The sequence below is a fragment of the Empidonax traillii genome, unplaced genomic scaffold, assembly GCF_003031625.1.
Source record: "Empidonax traillii isolate 1590-97213 ecotype Southwest subspecies unplaced genomic scaffold, ASM303162v1 scaffold1109:size413625, whole genome shotgun sequence".
NCBI classification, from domain to species: domain Eukaryota; kingdom Metazoa; phylum Chordata; class Aves; order Passeriformes; family Tyrannidae; genus Empidonax; species Empidonax traillii.
The window spans coordinates 332,530-354,125 of NW_020956302.1; the positions used below are offsets into that span (position 1 = coordinate 332,530).

At 37.3% G+C, this 21,596-nt stretch overlaps 1 protein-coding gene across 1 annotated transcript in view; it reads left to right on the plus strand.

Moving 5' to 3' along the window:
- ADCY1 (adenylate cyclase 1) overlaps positions 1 to 21,596 on the plus strand; it is a 141,658-nt gene that overhangs the window by 108,401 nt on the left and 11,661 nt on the right. Inside the window, exons 8-14 of the mRNA XM_027904993.1 lie at positions 801 to 956; positions 4,502 to 4,696; positions 6,064 to 6,161; positions 8,953 to 9,037; positions 12,952 to 13,041; positions 15,865 to 16,121; positions 16,735 to 16,861. Of these exons, the coding sequence (XP_027760794.1) occupies positions 801 to 956; positions 4,502 to 4,696; positions 6,064 to 6,161; positions 8,953 to 9,037; positions 12,952 to 13,041; positions 15,865 to 16,121; positions 16,735 to 16,861 (1,008 nt within the window). The remainder of the gene's footprint in view (positions 1 to 800; positions 957 to 4,501; positions 4,697 to 6,063; positions 6,162 to 8,952; positions 9,038 to 12,951; positions 13,042 to 15,864; positions 16,122 to 16,734; positions 16,862 to 21,596) is intronic.

Genomic DNA, 21,596 nt, shown 5'->3' on the forward strand with positions numbered 1-21,596 from the left:
TTTCTCATTAACACTGCTTTACACATTCCACATGCCAGAAGCGTGAATAAGTTTGGTATAAATACTGAGGATATTCTGATCTGTGAAAGCATCTGAATACATAATAGGGATCTACTGAAGTCAGCAAGAGTTAAATTCGTGCTTAAGAGCTAATATTTGTTCTTGCTGAACTGAGAGTCCTGTGGTAAAAAGAATAGATTATACCCAACCCTCTGAGAGTATTTCTCCATGGTATAACACTCCTTGCTTTGAAGAAATAAGATGTAAGATATAGCTTCAGTGCCTCACAGACTCCTTCTAAGTTATATATATGTCTATCTTTAAAGCAAAATCTATCCTCTTCAGATTTTAATGAGCTTACCAATGGCTGAAGTAACAAAATGAGGAAATATGAAAAAGACTGAAATTATATATTTTTTTAACACAATTGATAAAAATCCTGATTTCCTCCTTATTTTTCCTATGTTTTCCTAGAATTTATTTAGTGTTATAAAAATACAAGTACTGCCTCTCATGAGTTTATCATTAATGCACTGTTTTACAGTCTACATTTCTAAGTATAAAACCGTTCCCAAAATGTAAAGCGTGAGTTTAAAGTCTGTTCAATAGATTCTTTACATCTCGGGTCAAAAAAGATGAAGTAGTCTTCATTTGCAAATATGGGATGTTTATCAGAATGCGTTGCTTCTTGATTAGAATATTGCTTTGTTCTGACCACTGGGTGGTGCAAATGCCTGCAAGTATCTGTGTCTGCATGGGAACGTATCGACAGTAATAAATACTGTTTTTCTGATCAACAGATATTTCCTGGACTGATTCTCTCAGACATTAAGCCTGCCAAAAGAATGAAGTTCAAGACAGTCTGCTATCTGCTTGTTCAGCTCATGCACTGTCGTAAGATGTTCAAAGCAGAGATCCCTTTCTCCAATGTCATGACGTGTGAGGATGATGATAAGGTAATCCCCATGGGCCATGTGCACTCTTTGGGCATCAGTTCCAGGAGTGCAACAAGCAGATTTGCTTTGAGAACATAAGGGGTGATGTTATGGACTGATAGTTTCTGGTGTTCCTGCTGGAGCTGAAGGTAGAATTATATAATGCTCACTATAAAAACAAAACTTAAAAAGGCCTCAAATTTAAGGAACCTCTTGGAAAAGCCAATAGAGGTGGCTTATGTGGTTTCTATTAAGGGATTCCTTCCCAGAAATTTGAGTTTCTGAGGTTTTTTCCATAATTTTAAAGAGATATTATTTTGCATCTTTTGTCCATCACAGTCTGAAGCTGTTGATGGCAAATACAAAACAACGGAATATTTTATAGCTCTAGATGATTCTCTAAAAAATTAAAGAAAACCAATTAGTCAAAAACCCTCTTAGTCCCTTATACAAGTCCTAAACATAGAAGTTCTTAGTACAAATTCCACTTTCTTTGATGCCTTGTAGTGCCATAAATCAAAATTGCGTTACATATTAGTAGCCTGGTTTACTTCCTTTTCTGTACATGAATCTACACAGAAATTTATGGGGAAAAAAAAAACCACAACAAAAAACCCCCCAAAAAACCCCAAATAAACAAACAAACAAAACCTGCAGAGTTCTTTGTTCCATTTTCTTAGCCAGCAGGTGGCAATATGACATAATCACTTCACCAGTGAGCGTTGGCATGATGTGCATTGGAAGCAGTAAATCAGCTAGACTGATTGCTCCACATTATTGGGGAGGGGGGAGGAAGGTTGATCGTTTGCGGGGTTTTGTTGTTATTTTTGTTTAATAATGTACATTTATTGAAGATTCAGTCTAAATCCTACTTTCAGAAGATATTTGAAATTTCATATTTTGGGTTTTGCATGGGCTTGTGTTTCTTCTGCAGGAAAAGGGCAGAAAAGTCTGTTGGTATCTTTAAAACACACTTTCAGTGAAGACTTTCAGAAACTCCAGATTTTATTTTGAAACTGGCCGTGTACAAGGCCTTTCAATTGTGAATTAGTGCTGTCTTTGATTATATATATAAAAAAAAAGGAACCCACACATTCCTGGAAGCATGTGCAATACTTTGCATTGTGTCTCGTGTATATGCATATATAAAATGCTAATAGACACAGAAAATAACCAAATGGGTTTGCTAGGGATCTGATGAAAATTTTTGCATGTCAGAACATTTGCAGAGAAGTTCTACAGTGCTGTTATTAGTTGAACAATTGTTCTGAGCTTTTGTAACTTTTATGAAACACTTATCATGGGTTTACATTATGTTATTATTAAAAATACACTGTGTTGCAGTGCAGAGTTTCTTCAGAGCTTTCAGTTCTCAAATCATGTAAATCATGTAAAACAAGTGGGATTTTAAAGGCTTGGAAGCCAGTACATATCTGAGAAATATAAATACTGGCTTGATGACATATAAGGCAATGTAAGTCTACTGTATGAAAAAATAATAGAGATAAAAATAAGAGACACAGAGGAGATCATTATATTTAAGAAACAGCTATTTTGATTAAGAGCAGTAACTTTATCCCTATTTCAAAATGGCAGAATAGATAATATAATTTATTCCATATATCCGAATAACACCCATTACCTACCTTCCTTCCAGGTTTTAAAGCAAAGAAACATTCTTTTTAAATGCTGTTTTGCTCACCCCATTGTTATATGATAAATTTGAACTGTAAAAACTCCCCAAAGATGTACTTTCTGCGGCCCCTTATGCAATATATATGGTAACAAATTATTGTTTATGTAGAGTAAAATTGTATATTCCTGACAATACTCGTGAAAGCACTCAGTCTCCCTGCAAACCAGTGTGACAAATGTCTTCTGCAAGGGAACAAATTTATCTCTTTAGAAACATTGAGGATAGTTGTTTGGCTGGCAATTTAAGATTTCAATTATTCCTAACTGTACCCAGAAGATCGGAATTGAAAATGAAAATTGTCCATGTAGGTCCCCAAGATTATTTTTCACGTTGAAAAAATTAGTTATTGCACCACAGACAATTTACCAAGTAATGGGATCCGATAGTTTGAAGAAAAATGTTTCAAGTAGCCTCATAATTGTTTAGTGCTGGTATGACCTCCTCTCTACATACAAAGCCACCAAAGCAAGACCTGATAAGCTATTTTATCTTTGCTAAGGTCCATTTTTCTTTATGATCAGAAAGCTAACATGTCAGTCAGTAGATAACCCTTCCAACTGTTCCTACGCATTCAGGTATAATATCCATATAACGTAAGCTATGTGAGCTGATGAACTGTTGTACTCCACAGTTTGTTTACTGATGGGGATCTCATAAGAACTTCTTGTGGTGTAAGACAGGACATGGCCATTCCTGCAGGATTACTTAAATAGCACTCACCACCTTTTTTTTACTATCTGGTTTAAAAGGATATTTTGTAGTGTAACCCTTAAAGAGTGGCTTATTAAGTACTGACTGCTCTGAAGAGAGAAATTTTGTTTGCTTCCTTAACTTCTTGCTGACAGACTCTACTAATTATATCCTGAGCGGACTTGTCATTCCATAATGTTTTGAATTGTCTTGAACTCCCCAGATGTTAGATAAAAAAAATATTCCTTTAACTTTATGGAAATAGTAGAACTTGCCCAAGCTTGGTTGTCAAAACTCTTCTGGGAAGTAAGGCTTGATCCCTCTCTATTCATACTAGTAGAGATCTAGCCATGATGGTTTAGATTACAGTGCCCCCAACTGATGTTTGCCACCAGTGGGGCTGAGATGCTGCTCACTGTCTCCTGAGTGCTCTGTTAAAAAGCAAGACAGCTTGTCTAAAATCCCTTTCAGATACGCGCTCTGATAAATCTTTTCCACTGAAAGCGACCCTGAGTGATCATCTTGACAGTCCTGCTACCTCAGCCACGAAGGAGCCAGTTAGGCACAGGTTAGCTTTGATAATTTACTGGATTGCTCTGTCTGGATCTGCAAGTGCACGTGAGGCATACTCAAGAGGTCTTAACAAGAAAACCGCTTGGGTGAGTTAAAGACAGGAACACTTGAGATTTCAGACCCTCTGAAGTCACACATGGTCATCGTGTGAGTGGTTGAGGAAAATTATCTTTTCAACATGTGTATTGCTGCCTAGACAGTGGGACTTTTCTTGTGTCATGAAGAGCCTGATTATATTGTCTTCGAGATGTTCAGAACTTCCCTCATGAAAAAAAAAGAAAATTGCAAGGTAAAGTCACACTGATTGGGAACAAACTGATTATTTCTTCAGTGGCAAAGAAGTGTCAGGGCAATGTGTGAAGAGAATTTCTGGGTTAAAATCCTGGAATGCAGTGTGTAAGGGGCTCTCATTGGTTTGAATGAAATCAGGATTTTGGCTAAGGAGTTTTTACAAGACAACATTCGCATGGAGATAAGATCTCTGTCTTTTATAGTTGCTCTGTTTAATGAACTCCTCATCCTGACTGTGAGCTTGAGGTAATACGAACAGCAATGAAAAATTTCAATGCTAATAAAATCTGTGCTTCTTCCTTCATCTGTGCCACAGAGGAGAGCATTAAGGACAGCCTCTGAAAAACTCAGGAATCGTTCCTCTTTTTCTACCAACGTTGTATACAACACTCCAGGAACTCGAGTAAACAGATACATCAGCCGCTTGATAGAGGCCCGGCAAACTGAGTCTGAGATGGCTGACTTGAACTTCATTACTCTGAAGTATAAGCAAATTGAGCGTGAAAATAAAGTAAGGCAGTTTTAAATTATCTTTACTGATTTCACTGACCACAAGCCAGCTAGCATTGGGGTTTTGTTTGTTTTGATACAATATTTAAATTCTACTTGCTGTCTTTAAATACTTTACTGGACTGTCAGTTAAGAGGGAGACATTATCTCTACCTTCTATCGAAACACTTGAAGGGGATAAAAAGAAAGATCAGTATCATCCTACAAGATCCTATTCCAGAATGTTACATATCTTTTGTTTTCATCTTTCTTTTGCTTATCCAAACTGCTTGGCCTGTGTCCCCTGTTTAATGCTGTCTCGTGGCAGTGTGGCTGCCTACTAACTCATGTGCTCTGGGAGAAGTGTTAATGACAGGAGGATGCTTCCCTCTGCATATGTAGCCTGATAAGTATTGATCCCATCAGTTCTAGAAAATACCAAAAAAACCCCCTGGACTCTGGGCTGTGTGACTGTGCTGAAAGCAGTTGTAACTCCAAACTTACAACTCGGCATATAAGCTAACAATTGTTCCTACCTTGGTTTTGTTTGTAAATACGAATCGTTTGTATTTACAACCTGTAGTTTATGTGGTTTTTAAAAAGCAAAAGTGTTATGGTTTTGGATTAACTTGGCAGTAGCATTTAACGTTCTACTGTAAGTCACTTTATAGTCTAAAATTTCACGTCTCTACTGTTTCAAGTCAGAAGGCTGTGTGCCATATCGGATCCAATTTTTTAAGGTTTTGAGCATAAATTTTGATGCGAAGTTTCCAGAGTAGTTTATTATCCAAGTGTAACTGTTCTCTTTCAAAATAAGGAAGTCTTTTTATGTAAATGAAATTGAGCTTTGGATCTTTCTGAGAAAACACTTATGTGTTCCCACCCCAAGGAGGTGTTATCTTGCAAAGTGTGTAGCTTAGTGGAATTGAAGGCAGTAGCTGCTCAAAACTGAACCCGTGCATCTCATTAGCAGCTGCCTCCAAGTCCACAGTGTCCTGTCCTGGGCAGGTGAGGGGACAGGATTTCTTGAAGGCAGCACCAAGGGGTGTTTAGCCTTGTTTCATGGTAAGTAGAGAAGAGGAAGTGCCACCCCCTTCTGGTTCCAAATGGCTGATTTTTTTTTCTTCAAAACATAAACTTATATCTGAACCTAACCCAATTATGACTAGTTACAGGGTGAAACAGAAGTCTGTCAAGGAAAATGTTATGTAGACTTGCCTCATATGTTTCTTTCATGTGGATTAAGCCATGATTTTTTGTATGTTTTTAAACTAAGTAGGAGCTTGTTTTATTTTAGGCTATAGTTCTTTCTTACTGAGAATGGACAAGTGTGGCTGACTAGGTGTATATAAAATATCTACTGTCCTAATTTCTTCCTTTCTTTAACAGTATCACCAGCTTCAAGACGAGTACTTCACCAGTGCTGTAGTTCTCTCACTAATTCTAGCTGCCTTATTTGGCCTTGTCTACCTTCTAATAATACCACAGTAAGTTTCTGTCTTTTGCCATTATAAATCAAAGTGGAACATCTTCAGACATCCTTCACAAATCAAAATACTGAGGTCTTTGGAATGGGAATGAGCACCAAAATTGGCATCTTCTAGTCCAGGAGATTCTCTGCTGGTATATTCTCAATCTAATCTCTTTTTGATGGAGATTACAAAGGAGACACTTTGCACTATCTTCTTTTTTTTTGTTTGTTTTGGTAGAGGGATGCACTTAGAAGGAAAAAACACGTTTCAGTGTTTATTTAAACTTTCCATGTTTATGTCTAACTTATTTCAAACATTTCTGGTCTACAAACAAAGGTGTTACTACAGCTTTTTTGAATGTGTTTGTGCTGACTTTGGATGAGGTACTTCAGGTATTGATAGCAAGATAGATAAAACTATGGAGATTTTAATGGAAACTGAGTACTGAAGTATCCATTTAGCTTTTCAACCCAAGTTTATAGCGTGCAGTTGAGGTTTTTGGTATCAATGCTATCACTACACAAACTGCCTAGTGGATAGTTTGTCCATGCACCCATAACTTGCACTCAGACCTTGACTGCACTAAAGCAGACAAAATGAAAATGCTCATGATGTATTTGAGGGCTGTTCTGTGCCTATTGTTGAGTGATACAGTTTATTGATTACTTCACATTTAGCCAATTCTATGTGATTGCTTACTGAATAAAAAATAATTAAACTTCACTGTTGAATCTAGAGGTTATAATAAGTAGATATAGAATTGTGTTTAAGGTATAAAAATTATTAGTAATAAGCTATTTTATACTGGAATATCAAAACATTAAAAATAAACTTTACTCTCTTTTACTAATTATTACAATTTCAGTGGGAATAGAACTGGCCACAGGTAATGAAAATCCCATTTAAAATTCTGTGTTTTTCTATTCACAAATCCCCAGTCAGGGTAACACTTTTATGTTCTGTTATTTCTAATTGAAAGATTGAGAAACGCTTTTTTAAAACTCAATAATAATAATAATAATAATAATAATAATAATAGTTGTATAATATCTTTCATCTGAAGAATTCAAAGTCACTGACAAAAATCATCACTTACGTCATCATTTACAGAATAACAACTCTGCTGACTAATTGGAATGTAATTAAGAAGTCTTTCATATTCTTCTGCAGTAAACCACAACTGCAGCACATGGCAATTTTGAACATGGAGAAAAAAATGAAAAAAAAATTTGAATGAATTTCCAAGAATCATATGGTAACCTTTCCAAAAAGTACTGTCACTTAAAAAACAGCTGGAGAGAGTTTCAGTTTAAGCTCTGATGTGACAGATACACAAGCTCCAGCAGAATATCACCACTGAAGGTCATGAAGATGGACTAGGTTATTTAGGAAAGCCATCCAACTGAATACTCCTAAGTTCTTTCTTCCAGTGTCTGTTATTCTAGCTAAATTACGAGTCTTCCTGGGCTCTTCCTTCTCTGTGATACGTATGCAACCATGAGCTAAATTAAAACTTTGGAAGTGTAGAAAAATTTCCCCTCTCCGCAAAACTTGGAGCTCTTTATATTGCCAAAGCAGTTATAAATGTGACAAGAGAATGCAAAAGCCAGAACAAGACTTCTGATATGTTAATCTAATGAAAGAATTGAGGTGTGGAAATATTCCAAGGAGAAAGTTCAAAATCTAGACAAGTAAGCGTTGTACGAAAGCCAGTTGCTGCATAAATACACAGAAAGCAGTGGGCTTTACATTCTCACAGTTCCTATCATCGTCTGAGCAAAACAGCTTCTCAGCTAAAGGCATATTTCATATCCCCAGATGGAGTTGTTGAAAGTAAGGTTATGTTCCAATCAACCTAATCTGTCCAAACATGGAGGCGTGCACATAGCATAGCCACTGAAAGCTCTAATAATGAACCTTTCTGATGTTTTACACTGTGTTTATTTTTAAAAAAAAACAGTGTAGCCCCTTTTACAAATGCCAACCCAAATGTCTGTCAGGGTCCCACTCAACACTAGTGTCGGTTGTTGGCTATTGCCGCATTAAAAGACTCATCGCAGTCGTGTCCCCTGCATTCTTTTCTCACATCCTACCATCCTGGATACAAGGGAATTCTCCTCCAAAAGCATAAGAGCCCGTAGTGTATTAATACTTGTATTCAGAATCCACAGTGACAGTACTAGAGTCACTTCCCCGTTCTGGGTACACATCCTACAGTACGGAATTTTCCCTGTTTCTGGATCGGTAAGAATCATTACATTTGTCTAACCATTGAGGAAGACTGAGGAAGGAGTTCTGTTCTGTTCTGTTCTATTTCATTAGAAGGCAGTCTGGTCTGATTTTATTTGACTTGATAAGTGACTGAGTTGAATGACCTCTGATTTCTAAACCTTTGAGAAAGAGAGATTAGAGGGAAAAAGTATCTGGTAACTGTTACGTAGCTGCCAAGGCCAAGTAATTGGGTTACATACTCCCCTTAGGAGAGTCATCATGCTGAATAATCTGTATTAGCCTACAATTAGAAAGTGTCTCTCCTGACACACCATATATCTGAATATTTGAGGTGCTTTGATCTCCTTGCTGAGTCCAGAGTGGGAACCATATACGAGAGCATTTACTAATGTCTTAATCTTGAGAGCAGTGGGCTTAAGTGTTAAATTTCCTCTGCTGTGGTTAGTATTACAGCAAGGCTGAGGAGGAGATCCTACACCATTCATTGAAAATAACCATTTCAGGAGGACCCCAAACAGCAGTTTGTTCTCATCTTCTACAGAGTTGCATTACTTCTGTTGTGTTTTGGTTTTAGGAGTACCGTAGTTCTTGTTCTCCTGGTGTTCTGCATATGCTTCCTAGTGGCTTGTATTATGTACCTACATGTCACACGAGTACAAGTAAGTGATTTAAGATTTTATGACTGTTTTTTCTTTTGGTGTCCCTGCTGTGTTTGTCCTTTGGAAAATGAAGCCATCTGTGTAAGCTCCGCAGATTCATAGAGATTGACTTCTGCGTGCTGTTCAAGTTCGTTGTGAAGTGATGCGTTAGGCACTTCAAAAGCAAAGATGGATCTCCTGAAAGTAGACTTTATATGAGTAATCATTACAGCAGTGTAGCATTCAGTCCCATTAATTCTATGCTTTCTGTCTTTTTTGCTACATTGTCCCTTAACACTTACAACTCAGTACTGAATCATTGCAGTGTTCAGAAAAACAACTGCTTTAATCTGACTTCTGTTCCTTTCTGACTGCAGAGCACACTAGTTCTCCCTTCCATTTCAGATGGTATCTGAGTGTAAAGTCCTTCTAAATTCCCCTCTGTTTTCAAAATTATTCCTGCCAAAGCTGCAGCTGTTTTGATGGCAAAGCATGATGTTTTGCACAGATAATCCTTGGCCTTTTCAAAACCTTTAGTAATGATTAATTGTCCTGCATTATATTTTCACAACAGTAGTGATGTAGAAGGACATTTGGTTGCATTATCAGAGAACGAGGTCTGACACATCAGAATAAAGCATCTACAGGCCAATTTTCTGATGAAAGAAATCTGTAGTGGATTAATCTAAATTTAGACTTTTCAGATAAATATCAGGAGAAAACACCTACACAGTTAATCAGCTTTTCTGATTAGCACACACTAATTTTAGTTAAAAAAAAAAAAAAAAAAGGCCTTTGGCAGGAGAAAAGTAATTGTTTTCATTGAAACTTAAATAGCGCATTAGCAGAGTATCAGGTGCAGAGTAGAACCCTATTTATAAACTTGTACAATTATTTTGGAAGTATTTTTGATGATCTCTTTTGTTTCATTAAGGCAAAGTAGTTTATCTTCTGTTTTTCTCTGTATAGATGATAGAAACACAGACGAAGTTTGTAGGAAATTACTTCTCTTTATACAGTTTCCCTAGAGTTAGTGCAAACTTGATATGTGTTCCATCTGTTTTCTCAGTCAACAAAATTTATATTTATTCCAGGTTCCTCTACAGATTCAGTACCTTACAGGATCAAATCTAACATTAGAAAAATAAAGAAATATACAACATCAGAATATGGCAGCTTAAAATTTTATAGTGAAAATTTGTCTTATAGAGTAGATAAAATATGATGAATTGCTGTGTATAAAGGATGTAGAATGTATAGAATGTAAACCAGTCATTCCCCTATTTTAATCTGTCTTCTGTGACTTCTTTTTTCTTTCACACTGGGCAAGTGATTCACCTGCTCCATGCTTTACCATTAAATGCCTTACTCCTAAAACCATTATGATAATGTTTTACTGTACCAGTTACCTAGCATTCTGGGGATCTGACAGTACTTACATAGTTAATAAAAATTCCACAAATAAAAGAAAAAAAAAAAAATAAAGCACAAAATTCTATGCTATCGTAAAGAGCAGATGCAATCTTGGAATGTCTTAAGGTCAGAAGTATAAATCTTCTTAGTGTAAGAGTTTTAATTCAGACATGTCTCATACCTTATCTTTTAAAGGTTTCTTTTTAACACAATAGCCTAGCATGTCAACATATAGAGCATTTATTACCTCACAGACCAAAAAAAATTGTGCAGTGTGTCAGGACATACAGGTCTTTGAATCTGTGTGATGTTTTGTCAGTTTTAACAATCCAGCATTATCTTCAAACTCTCTTTAATAAGCAGTAGATAATTGCAAACTGAGTTTGATTGCAAGCTGAGGTAATGGAATGTATATATTTCCTTCAAACAAAATTAACTTTTATTTATTTATATGGATAAAACTGCACATTTCACCACATGTGTGTATAGGATTTTGGTCTAGTTGGGTGGACAACAATTTGATGGGTAAAATGCCATTGGGATGATCACACTCAGAGCACAGCAGTTTATGGTTGTACTCTACTTGGTAATAAGCAGAGTATCACAGGTATTTATCCTGAATCCTGTCCTGTCAGACAGTTTTATCAACAACCTGGAGAGGGACATGTAGTATACTCGTGTGAAGTGACTCCAGTTTTGGGAGAGTAGCTGTCAGGATGACTAGTTGGAGGATTCTGGATAGGCTGACAGAACTGGCCAACAGGAATCTTATGAAATACAGCGTGCATGAATGCAGAGTCCAGGCCCTGAGAATAAAGAACTGCCTGCAGTAACACAGACTGGGGAGTGACCAGCTGTGCAAAAATAGCCCTGGCACTCTGGGGGTTAAGGCAGACAGTACTTTTGGGCCTCCTGAGATCCCTTCCAACCTGAATTGTATGATAATGATGAATAAATGCAGAAATAGTCTGTCTTTTTTTCATAATGTAATTTTGGACAATGCTGTATCTTCTCCCTTGAAACCCAGTTTTTCAGTCTCAGGTTCTTACAGTTTGAGGTATTTGTTCAGGAGTATGATCGCTGTTTTATTAAAGGGGATATACCTCGAGTATCCTAACATATTTTATTGATGCTGACTAATACTTAAACTGGTTTATGATGTATCTAAGTAACTCAGGTCCGTAATACAAGTCTATTATTGATATTATATTGGTTGTTCCACACCTACACTTACACGGACTGAAACCGAACAGAAGCCAGAACGTATTTGCAATTTATACATTTTTTATTTCTGCTATAATTACTGTATTCTAATGTGTCACATCCCAAATGAAGTTGATTCACTTATAACTGTCTCAACTTTTAATTCATGGTCACACATACAGGGGACATGTCTCTACATGTGTGAACAGAAGGGAAGGTATTTAAATACATGATTTCTATTGTGCCAAGGCCACAGTGGCCTCTCTCTGTGAGTACTTTGCTGCCTACTGGAAGCTATGCTTTTGATCTTGGTGATAGCCATGAAGCGAACAGCTCTCCTTCACAATTGGTATTTTCATCCAAAAATGAGGTGTTTGCTTGCTCTCTTTGACCTAAATATCAAATTCAACCTTGATAAACCTGAGCCCCCTCCTTTTAAAGAACATACCATTGTCCCCACTTTAAATCTGATGGCTTCTTGGAGTTCTTGACCCTTGAAGTCACTGGAAGAATTCTAGTGGTCTGAAAGATATATCCTGGATCCAGTATGTAGTAAGTACTCCACACACTCCTAGTGAGAGGGGAAAGGAAGGAAAGCAGCTTTACCTGAAAGCAGAGTAGATCAGGATGACTGGAACAAGCCTGACAGACTTTACCCTTCCTGTCTCACATTCTGTCACAATCTTCATAGCAGCGAGAACTTCACACATTTAGAAGCGTGATAGATGGAATCAGGGTAAAAATGGAGATTTGCAGGGCTCCATTTCACCAGATATTTTTGTTCTCTACTGCTCTTTCTGAGAAATTCAGTATTTTTAATGAGTCCAGATAATTAAAACTGTGCCTGGCATGGCATTTAATATGACTGTTATAACAGAAGACACAAATACCACTCCAAAATTCTATGCTATCACAATATGTTCTCTTGGGTCACAGTTTGGAACTGATAATTTGTGAGGCAAAAGTTCCTTTGGGTATTTTTTCCATGAAAGCAAGATCAAATGTCATCCTAATTTATTATTTGCATCATGAGTAGAGGTGCTAATAAACTTTCTAAGAGTTTTAACTATAGTGAGAAATAATGTGTAGTAATAATAATTTCATATTTATTATCCCCAAAGCTACGATTACCATTAAAACACATCTACACAATAATAACTGCATAACAGTTATTACACAACTGCAACTTCATAATTTGCAATGCAGGCTAAATTTCCATATCCCATATTCACCTCTCATTATAGACTACTAAAAAGTATCTACCTCACTTTAAAATATTTTAAAATATTTGTCTATAAATATTTTTTTTTCTTCCTTAGTGTTTTCCAGGGTGCCTGACAATACAAATTCGTACCATTTTGTGTATTTTTATTGTGATCTTAATATACTCCGTGGCTCAAGGATGTGTGGTGAGTATTTAAGTCAAGTATCACTTAACTTAGTGTTCTGTTTAAAGAACAACCATTAAACACATAGATAAATGCAATCATTAATGCAATCATTGTTTGCATCGATAAATGCAACCATAGCCTCGTCTGGTGAATTTCTACTCTCTTTATTATACATACTTGAAGAGCATGCTTCTTCAAAATTAACCCCCTCTACTGTAATTTCAACTTTACCTGACAAGGTGTTGAAGTGGGAATGGCAAAGCAGTTGTCAAGTTATGCAGATCATACCTGGTCAAAACCTATAGAAATCTGCTCATCAAAACTTAGTTTCGTGTAGTCTGCCGATGCCTTGTACTTTATGGGAAAACAATTTTTAAATGTTCAAGGTGCTTGCTAGTTCACTGGCTAATACTTTGTGACAGACAAGGCGTGGTGTCAAAACAAGATTACGTGGCAACTTATCAAACATATTTCTGTGTAATAACAGGGGATATTTTTAGTCCAGACAGATCAGAAAAGATGAAGAGATCTTAAAATATGGGCAGTAACTGTGCTACTTACGTGATCCATTCACATCTAATATCTGGAAAGCTTCTGTTGTATGAAGTGGCCTTGCTTAATAGTTCTGAAAACTGAGCTTCCTTTACTGTAGACTAGCAGCTAGTTCTACATGGTGGACTTGAATTCAAATTTAAACTTCCACCTAAGTATTTGTCATTCAGTTGCTTTGCCAAATACCAAGCACCCAATTTCAGCATTTTGGCTGCTAATGCTGGTGGATTAAACATGTTAGGGTACTCAAAGGAAAGAAGCCACACAAAAAATAGCACACTAAACACAACTGGAAACGCTAAGAAGGCAGATGTGTCGAATCATGCCTCTCCATGGGGATTAAACAATGTGTTCTGACCATTAAGAAGGCATGAGCAACTCTCAGTGCTAACTGAGAGACCAAGCCCCTTATTTTGTATTTTGTGTATTCGCTCGTTCCTGGACCTGCCCTGAGAACTTATACCCAGCTTATCCCTTCTCTGTGAATTCCAGTGTCCTGAGAGGAACCAACAATTACTGATGTTGAGACATTTCTGGGAATTCCTGAACATCATCTGTGTTAATTAACCCACAGCCCTAACAGAACACAGGCATACATGCAGTTCTTAGTGCGGACACGAGCCCAAAATGCACAGAGCTGTGCAGTGCCTCCAGGCTAGTTTCTCAGCAAGTTCTGTGTATCTGACTTTGGGATTAAGATTAATGTTATGACAGACGAAATCTTTGTGAATCAGCCTCCTTAGATCTGACACTTAACTTTGACCGAGTGAAACAAGCACCATCGTTACCGCTTAAAGATGGTGAAAATGAGAAACAGACATCGTAAGCCCTAAAGCAACGTTGAACAACAGTGGAAGAAGTTGGATTAGAATTCAGAAGTTCTGACCTCCAACAAGGCAGTGATCCTTCAGTTAGGACTTAAAATAGGTCACAAATACAACTTTTTCCTTTCCTTAACAAAAATAACCTGTAACCTAAAGAGAAATGTTTCATCCATAGAAATTATTAGTTCATGCAAGGAATTCTCATCTGCCAGAGGAGCTAGGAGTTGAGGTTTCACTGTTGGTTGTTCAGCAGATGGTGTTTTCCTGGGTGGATTGCAGATCACTGATGAGCCCTCATGCTTGTGTATGTTTTTGGATGAGTTTAGTATGAGGAGCATTTTTAAAGATATTGAACACAATCGCATTGAAGGCATTTTTCATTTCACTCTTTCATTTCATAATATTAGCCATTATGAGTTCAAATCATATTTATTATATTTATCTTTTTTAATTACTGCAACTCCCTGTAAAATACATTGCTTAATCGCCCTTCAGGTTGCCAGTTACTTTACAGCATGGTATAAAATTTCATTGTCAGTGCCTAGGATGAAATAAAAAGGTCTTACGCTTTAAAAGAGAAGCTTAAGTATGGGGCAGGGCCTATGTGGCAGTGCCTGTTAAAATCAATTCCACACTACCATCCCACTCTCCCCACTTATACTAACTCTTATCCTTTTCCTCCGTTAGGGGTGAAGGTTGGACTGCAGTTAAAACTGGAGCTCTAGGGACTTGCACTATTTGCCAGAAATTCCTCTCTTCCTTGGGTAACAGCTCTGAGATGTGTACATGACATTGCCTTTAGAAAAAACAGGTTAAATTTGCCAGAATTTCCCATAAGAAATGCACTAAACCAATTTTTTTATTTCCAGTCTAGGGAGGAAATGGAACTCCTTGGAAAACTGAAATGAGAGGGATAATTAAGGATGAGTCCTTGTATTTGAACCATATGTGACAGCAGAAGTAGCTCTGAGGTGGAGAAAAGATATTATTCATGTTTAGTTTTTCACTCAGTGATTAAAATATGCTTTATTTTGTATTTAAGTAATTAAAATTTATATGACTTACATGGTCAATAAACCAAACTCATTTATTTTTGTGCTCTGTGCAAGATCCTTCTTCACCTGCATGGCCACGTTAAATGTTAACTGAAGTTCCTTAATTTTGCAGGAATATGCTGGTGTGAGAATCTCTTGATTCTGAGCACTGAGAAAGAAACTATTCAGCTAAGCCCAGACTTCAGCTGTTTGCCCTTACTGGCATCTAATGAACAAATTTTGTCTCTCGCCTAAAACTCCGTGAAGCATTGCAGGAAAAGGAGATTTTAATACGACACTGAGTTGGGTGGGAACTCCACAGCCATATTTTCTCAATTAGAAATGAACCACAGTCAGCCTCCATAGCAATTGCATTTCTGTTTATTTCATATTTAACTTTCTCCCCTTCTTGCCTCTCCTGTCTTTTCTAGGTTGGCTGCATGCCTTGGGTTTGGAATACCAATTCCAGCAGCTCAATAGTTATAATTTCTCCCGGTGGAACAAATAAAACAATGAATGAACTTCCATGTGACACAGCCCACTATGCTTTCCTTTCCTGTGTAGTGGGGACTCTCACCTTGGCAATATTTCTACGAGTATCTTCCTTGCCAAAAATGATTCTCCTGCTTTTTGTTACCATTTTGTACATAGTTATTCTGGAACTCAGTGGTTACAGAAAAGCATTGGGGTGCGTATCTTGCAAAATTAAAGCAATTGGGTAATTCTCTAAAGACAGTCATGACAAAATCTGGGAATTGTCCTCTAGTGTTCAGTGCTGCTTGGGGCTGTAGAACCAGTGGAGCATAAGAAATACTTTAACTATCCTCTCCCCAGCAATTGTAGGATCTAGTAACATCCATCAACAGGAGATCAGCTTTTGGGAGCTAGCATGCTGTAGTTTTATGGTAACATATTTCAGCTGAACACACTGCAGTCTAACTATGATATGAAATAGGAAACAGCTAAAAACTTCACGTCCATATTTCAGCAGCCCCCGAGCAATTCCAATTTCATTTAAGCTTTTGAGCTTTTGAGCTTTCCAGTGTTTATTTGTTTCCTAATTAAAAGCATGCACACACATTACAATAATGCATAGGCTCATAAAATCCTCAAGAAGCTGCATGTTTGTGTGATCAGTGGTCAGATTTACTGCCACCCATCACCCTGTCCAGATGAGCCTCTTCAGAAAAGGCTAGTGATTAGGGGGTACCCAGATGTTCTAAACCAAAAATGATATTAAAAATATGAGTTGTTAGGTATTGGAAAACCTGGAATAACCCGTTTACTTTCTTGTTTTTAAGGGGTGGCTCCTTTTACATGCGTGGCTATGAACCAATACTAGCTATTCTGCTTTTTTCTTGTGCTTTGGCTCTACATTCAAGACAAGTGGACTTGAAACTGCGTCTGGACTACCTCTGGGCTGTACAGGTGAGTCACATTCACACAAAATGATGTCTGACTTTTTGATTTGGCTTTCAAATGCTTTCAGGACAAATTAGTTGGACTAAGACTCTTTAAAAAATTTTTCATGTCCGTTGGGGTTCACAGAGAAAAGTTATTTTACAGCCTTCTTTCCACAGATCTATAAAGTACCTTTTTTCCTGGAGAAGTGAGGTTTTTTGTTTATGTGAAGTTGTTCCAGTACATCATGAATCATGTAATATATTTATATCTAAGGTGCATTAGGAATGGACTGTTAGCAATATAAATGTGAGATAACAGAAATTAAATCCATGAAGGATTTTTATCTTTTATTACAAAAAGGGGTGAAAATAAGTCAGTGTTCAGGTAAACTGAAAAGAAGCAAATAAAAGTGATAAAATATTTATACCTGTATCATGCAACGAAACTGTGGGACTCCTTCCCCAGTGAAGATCAGAAATTTATTTAGATACCAAGTGCATGCACTGCTTTTAAAAATACATTTCCTAACTACCATAATCACAGCAAAGCCTATAGAAATTATATGAGTCATAACACAGGCATCAAGATATGTCTACCTCCTGTCACACCTCTCAGCAGTCCAATTCCCACCTCCAAAGTGGGAATTGAATTCACACTGGCCCCTGAAGGAAGGAGGAGGTTCAATATATGTTTGGTTTGGTGGAATTTGGAAGTTGCCTTCATGGTAAATCTTACACTCCTGTAGTTCACAGAGGTGGCGTTCTGTTCTCATCTACGGCCTGTTAACTGTGTTGTCAAGAGGACTGTATAAATCGTCACAGCACCTGCTTTTACACATAACATCAAGGCTGGAACACATGGGTTAGTGAAACACACCCCTGGCTCCCCTGTGTTACCTGAAATGGAGAACTCAGGAATTACTTAGCTCTATTATCTTCTGCTTAGAAAGTTTTTCTACCTAACAGTTAAGCTTTGTCGGGATTTCTTGTTTGTCTTGGTGTCCAAAACTATGTTCACTTCCTTTCTGACTTAAGATTATCTTGTTCTATAATTTCCATGGACTCTGCACTGTTTAACTGAGTCTTCAGTGGGAAATCACTTAATCTAATTTTTGTCCTGCGACCGACAGTATTGATAGATGCTGTGTCTGTCAGCCTCAGAAGATTGTTTTGGACAAACTGATACTAGTTTCTGCTTGCTGTGCTGGCAAATATAGTTTTCAGAAGAAGGTGGCTAGGTTTTGAAATTCAGTGGAGCACATGAGTACAAGACCTTCTGGATGTTATTCCTAGCCCTGAAATAGAGTGGCAGAAGGAATATTCTGGTTTTGCTGCACCGTGGCCTTTCAGCAGATCAAGAGGGACTTCCAGCATCTTAAATGCTTTTCATCATTCCAGCTGTTGTGCTTTGCATGGCAAACTGTGCATCCTTTATGGAGGTACTGCTTAAAGTTCTTAGTTTTAAGTTAGTTTTTAACTCACGATCAATTAGTTTTAAAAATTTAGTACAGGAATCTTATGGGGTGCTTGTCTAATGAAAGACCAGAACTGGACAATAGTAAAGGAAGAAATATGAGCTTTTTCTGTTTTCTTGAGGACAGGGTTTATAGACATACCTAGCCATCTACCATTATTGTTAAAACCACTGTGCGCTTTTTCCAAGAGACTGTTAGGGAAGATTAGACATAAAATTTCGAGTGGCATCTTCAGGTACCACTTCAAAAAGTGGGTTTCATCTGAGATCAAATGCCATTTTCAGATCTTTTCAATTGCAAATCAGGTTCCTATGTGGTGCCACCTTGTCTGGGAAATTTGCATGATAATACTGAGAAAGGGAAAAAAAATCAGTTCAAGTAGAATATTCAGAATTTAGAGATCAACATAACTACCATTCTTTGAAATCAGTATCCTGGATAGGTTCTAGGCCTCTTAGATGATCTGGACATTTACCTTTCTTCTTCCAAATTCCAAGAGGAAGATCTATTCCCTGTACAGTAAGTAATGGTGGATAATATGTAAGAAAAGTTCTTCTGGTTTCCTCTCTATATATTGATTGTGATGATATTGAGTCCAAGGGCTAATTAATATAACATACAGAAGTACTGTCCATGATGGATGTTACAGAAGTATTTATGGTGTTTATCTATTCACAGATTCACTATCTATTTTATTAAAAAACAATAAAAAATATTTCATAGATAATTTCTTTTACTTCATTGTGAACAATAAACAGTCTAGTATGAACTAATTATATTTTAAACACTGAAAGTGTCCTGAAATTAATACCATTATTAGTAAGAATATACAGATAGATTCTCAGTGGTCTCTGCTAAGGTCTGAGAAAAGTGTATCCATAGACTTTTATTTTTCTACCACATCAGGAAAAAAAGTGTTTTGAAGAAGAGCAGATTTCAAACAAGAAAAACTGGTTAAGAAAAATTATACAGTTCCAAGATAAGTTAATCTAATTTCCATGCATCTGAATTGCATAACCAGAACAGAGATAATACAGTATGTTTTTATAGAATTTATGGACATCATGTGGAAAAAATATTTTTTTGATTGATAAGTTGTCAAAACATTTATATTTGTACTTATTGTTCACGTGACAGTTGGTATAGGGTCTTGTTGATTTTGCTAGGGTTTTTTACTCCCTCAAATTTAACCTTTATGAATATCACAGTATTTCCAGAAAATATTTGTTGTTTGTTTTGTTGATTTTTTTTAACAGGCAGTGGGAGGATAATTTCATTTTCTGCATAGCATTGTTGAGTAACTCTGTGTATCTCATATGACAACAACTATGAATAGCAAATATAGGAACATTTTTCTTACTTGTTACTGATATTTACATTTGATGATGCAAATTATTTAGCAAAACTGGGAAAAAAAAAAAAAGAATGGACAAATAAATACAAGTAATAAATTTATGAAGGTCTAAAACTGCCAAAGGATGGAGTTGTTCACTCACCCAGGACTAGTCAGGAGAGGAAAATAAGTATAATACAATGATACGACTAACTGATGCATTCTTCAGGGAATACTAGAATACAATTCCACTGGCTATTCTAGTCCACTCCACTTGTAAGAAATACAGATTTTACTGTCTGCAGGCAAGACTTGCCAGATGTGCTAACACTTCCTCTCAAAAACCCGGCCCTACAGAAGCAGTATGATGAGTCTCTTCCCTGTGGCTTTAGTGCCACCTTCAGGTACAAAAAATGAGGTTTCTGAGGCAGCAGTGCCTGGCTTCCTTTTAGCTGAATCTTGAAACTGTATTTTATATATATATATATATAATTTTTATGTAATAACTATCCAGTCAGTGACGTTGCTGCAGCATGTTTAGGCTTAAACAGCCAGCTGATACAACTGCTCAGACCACTTCCCAAACAAAAGATGTGTCATCAGTTACCAGCATTATAAAAATGGTGGATGCTATGTGATGGGGATGGATGGGGATATGCATCAGTCCAAGGAGAGTGATTTTGCCACAGTTGCTGATTCAAAAGCAGAATATCTTTGTTTATCTCCCTTGGTTTCCAGCTGCTATGTAGCTTATCAGCTAAAAAGTACCAGCAAGTTTCCTCCTCTGCAGCGGTTTCAACAGAGCGTGGCTGTGGTGTCTTCACGCTCCATTTAGTCCCTCTTTGTATTGTGTGAGGGAAGTGCTGATCATATTCCATCCAGGAACTAGCAACTATATTTCCCCCTGTAATTTCGGAACTGATATCTTTAATTTTACCCCCAGGCTTTTTCCCACTGTCTCATCTATGTCAACTGAGCCTTCTCAGAGTCAAAGCTGCAGTTAACAGTTTTGCGTCCAAAGAGGGGAGGAGATGCTTGCTGGGTGTGTTGGAGATATGGCATTCTGCCATTAGCAATGGTGATGCCCTTCCCTGCTCTTAGAGGATTTTGCCAGCCCTTCAGACGTGACTCTGATAGTTTGATTTGCACCATCAGCTCTTCACTCAAGAGCTCAGTTCTCCATCTCCTAGTCATTGCTTAGGCTTGCTCTGAAACCTTTGTTGTCGTTTCTGCACAATGGTGGGTGGACTGAAGAACCTTTTCAATCGTGTCTTCCCAAATACCAACTTCAGCTCACAGCTGGGCAAGGCAGAAGGATCTGGTCACACATTTCCAGATCAGAAATGAACAGCAGCTGCCAGTGAGAGAGCAGCATCGCCATCCATACAGTATATCACATTGATTGCTCCACTGACCTACCCCTACTTGATTCCTTTCACTAGTCCAGAAACCCCTATGCCCTGACTCGAAGGAGTGTTGTTCTTTAGGCTGGTATTCTGCCCCAGATGTTATTGGCAGCTTAAATGAGCACATTAACATTCCTAGGAATAAAGTAATGAAAAAGCTCTCGTTCAAAAAATAGAGGAATGGATAAACAAGCCCCAAATGGATTTTTTATTCAGAGCATCAGTTCAGTTTTGAAATACCTTTGCTGTTGTCAGAGTAAGATTTCCCATATTCCAGTATGGAGCAAAAATGGAGTTGCAAGCTCGGTTTGGATTTTCGGCAGAAGAAGTCTTTTATTTTCACTATTAGAACATTTGAATTGCAACAGTCAAACTAAATGCCACAGGCCATTTCACATGTTTATAGAAAATATTAAGTCAGAGACAGAATTATGCCACCAAAACAGGGGAATGATATTTTAAGAGAAGAGCATGTGAAATTTAAACAGCAAAAGAAGTGTCAGGAAAACAGCTCACAAACAGGAAATAAATACTTGCTTAGAATAA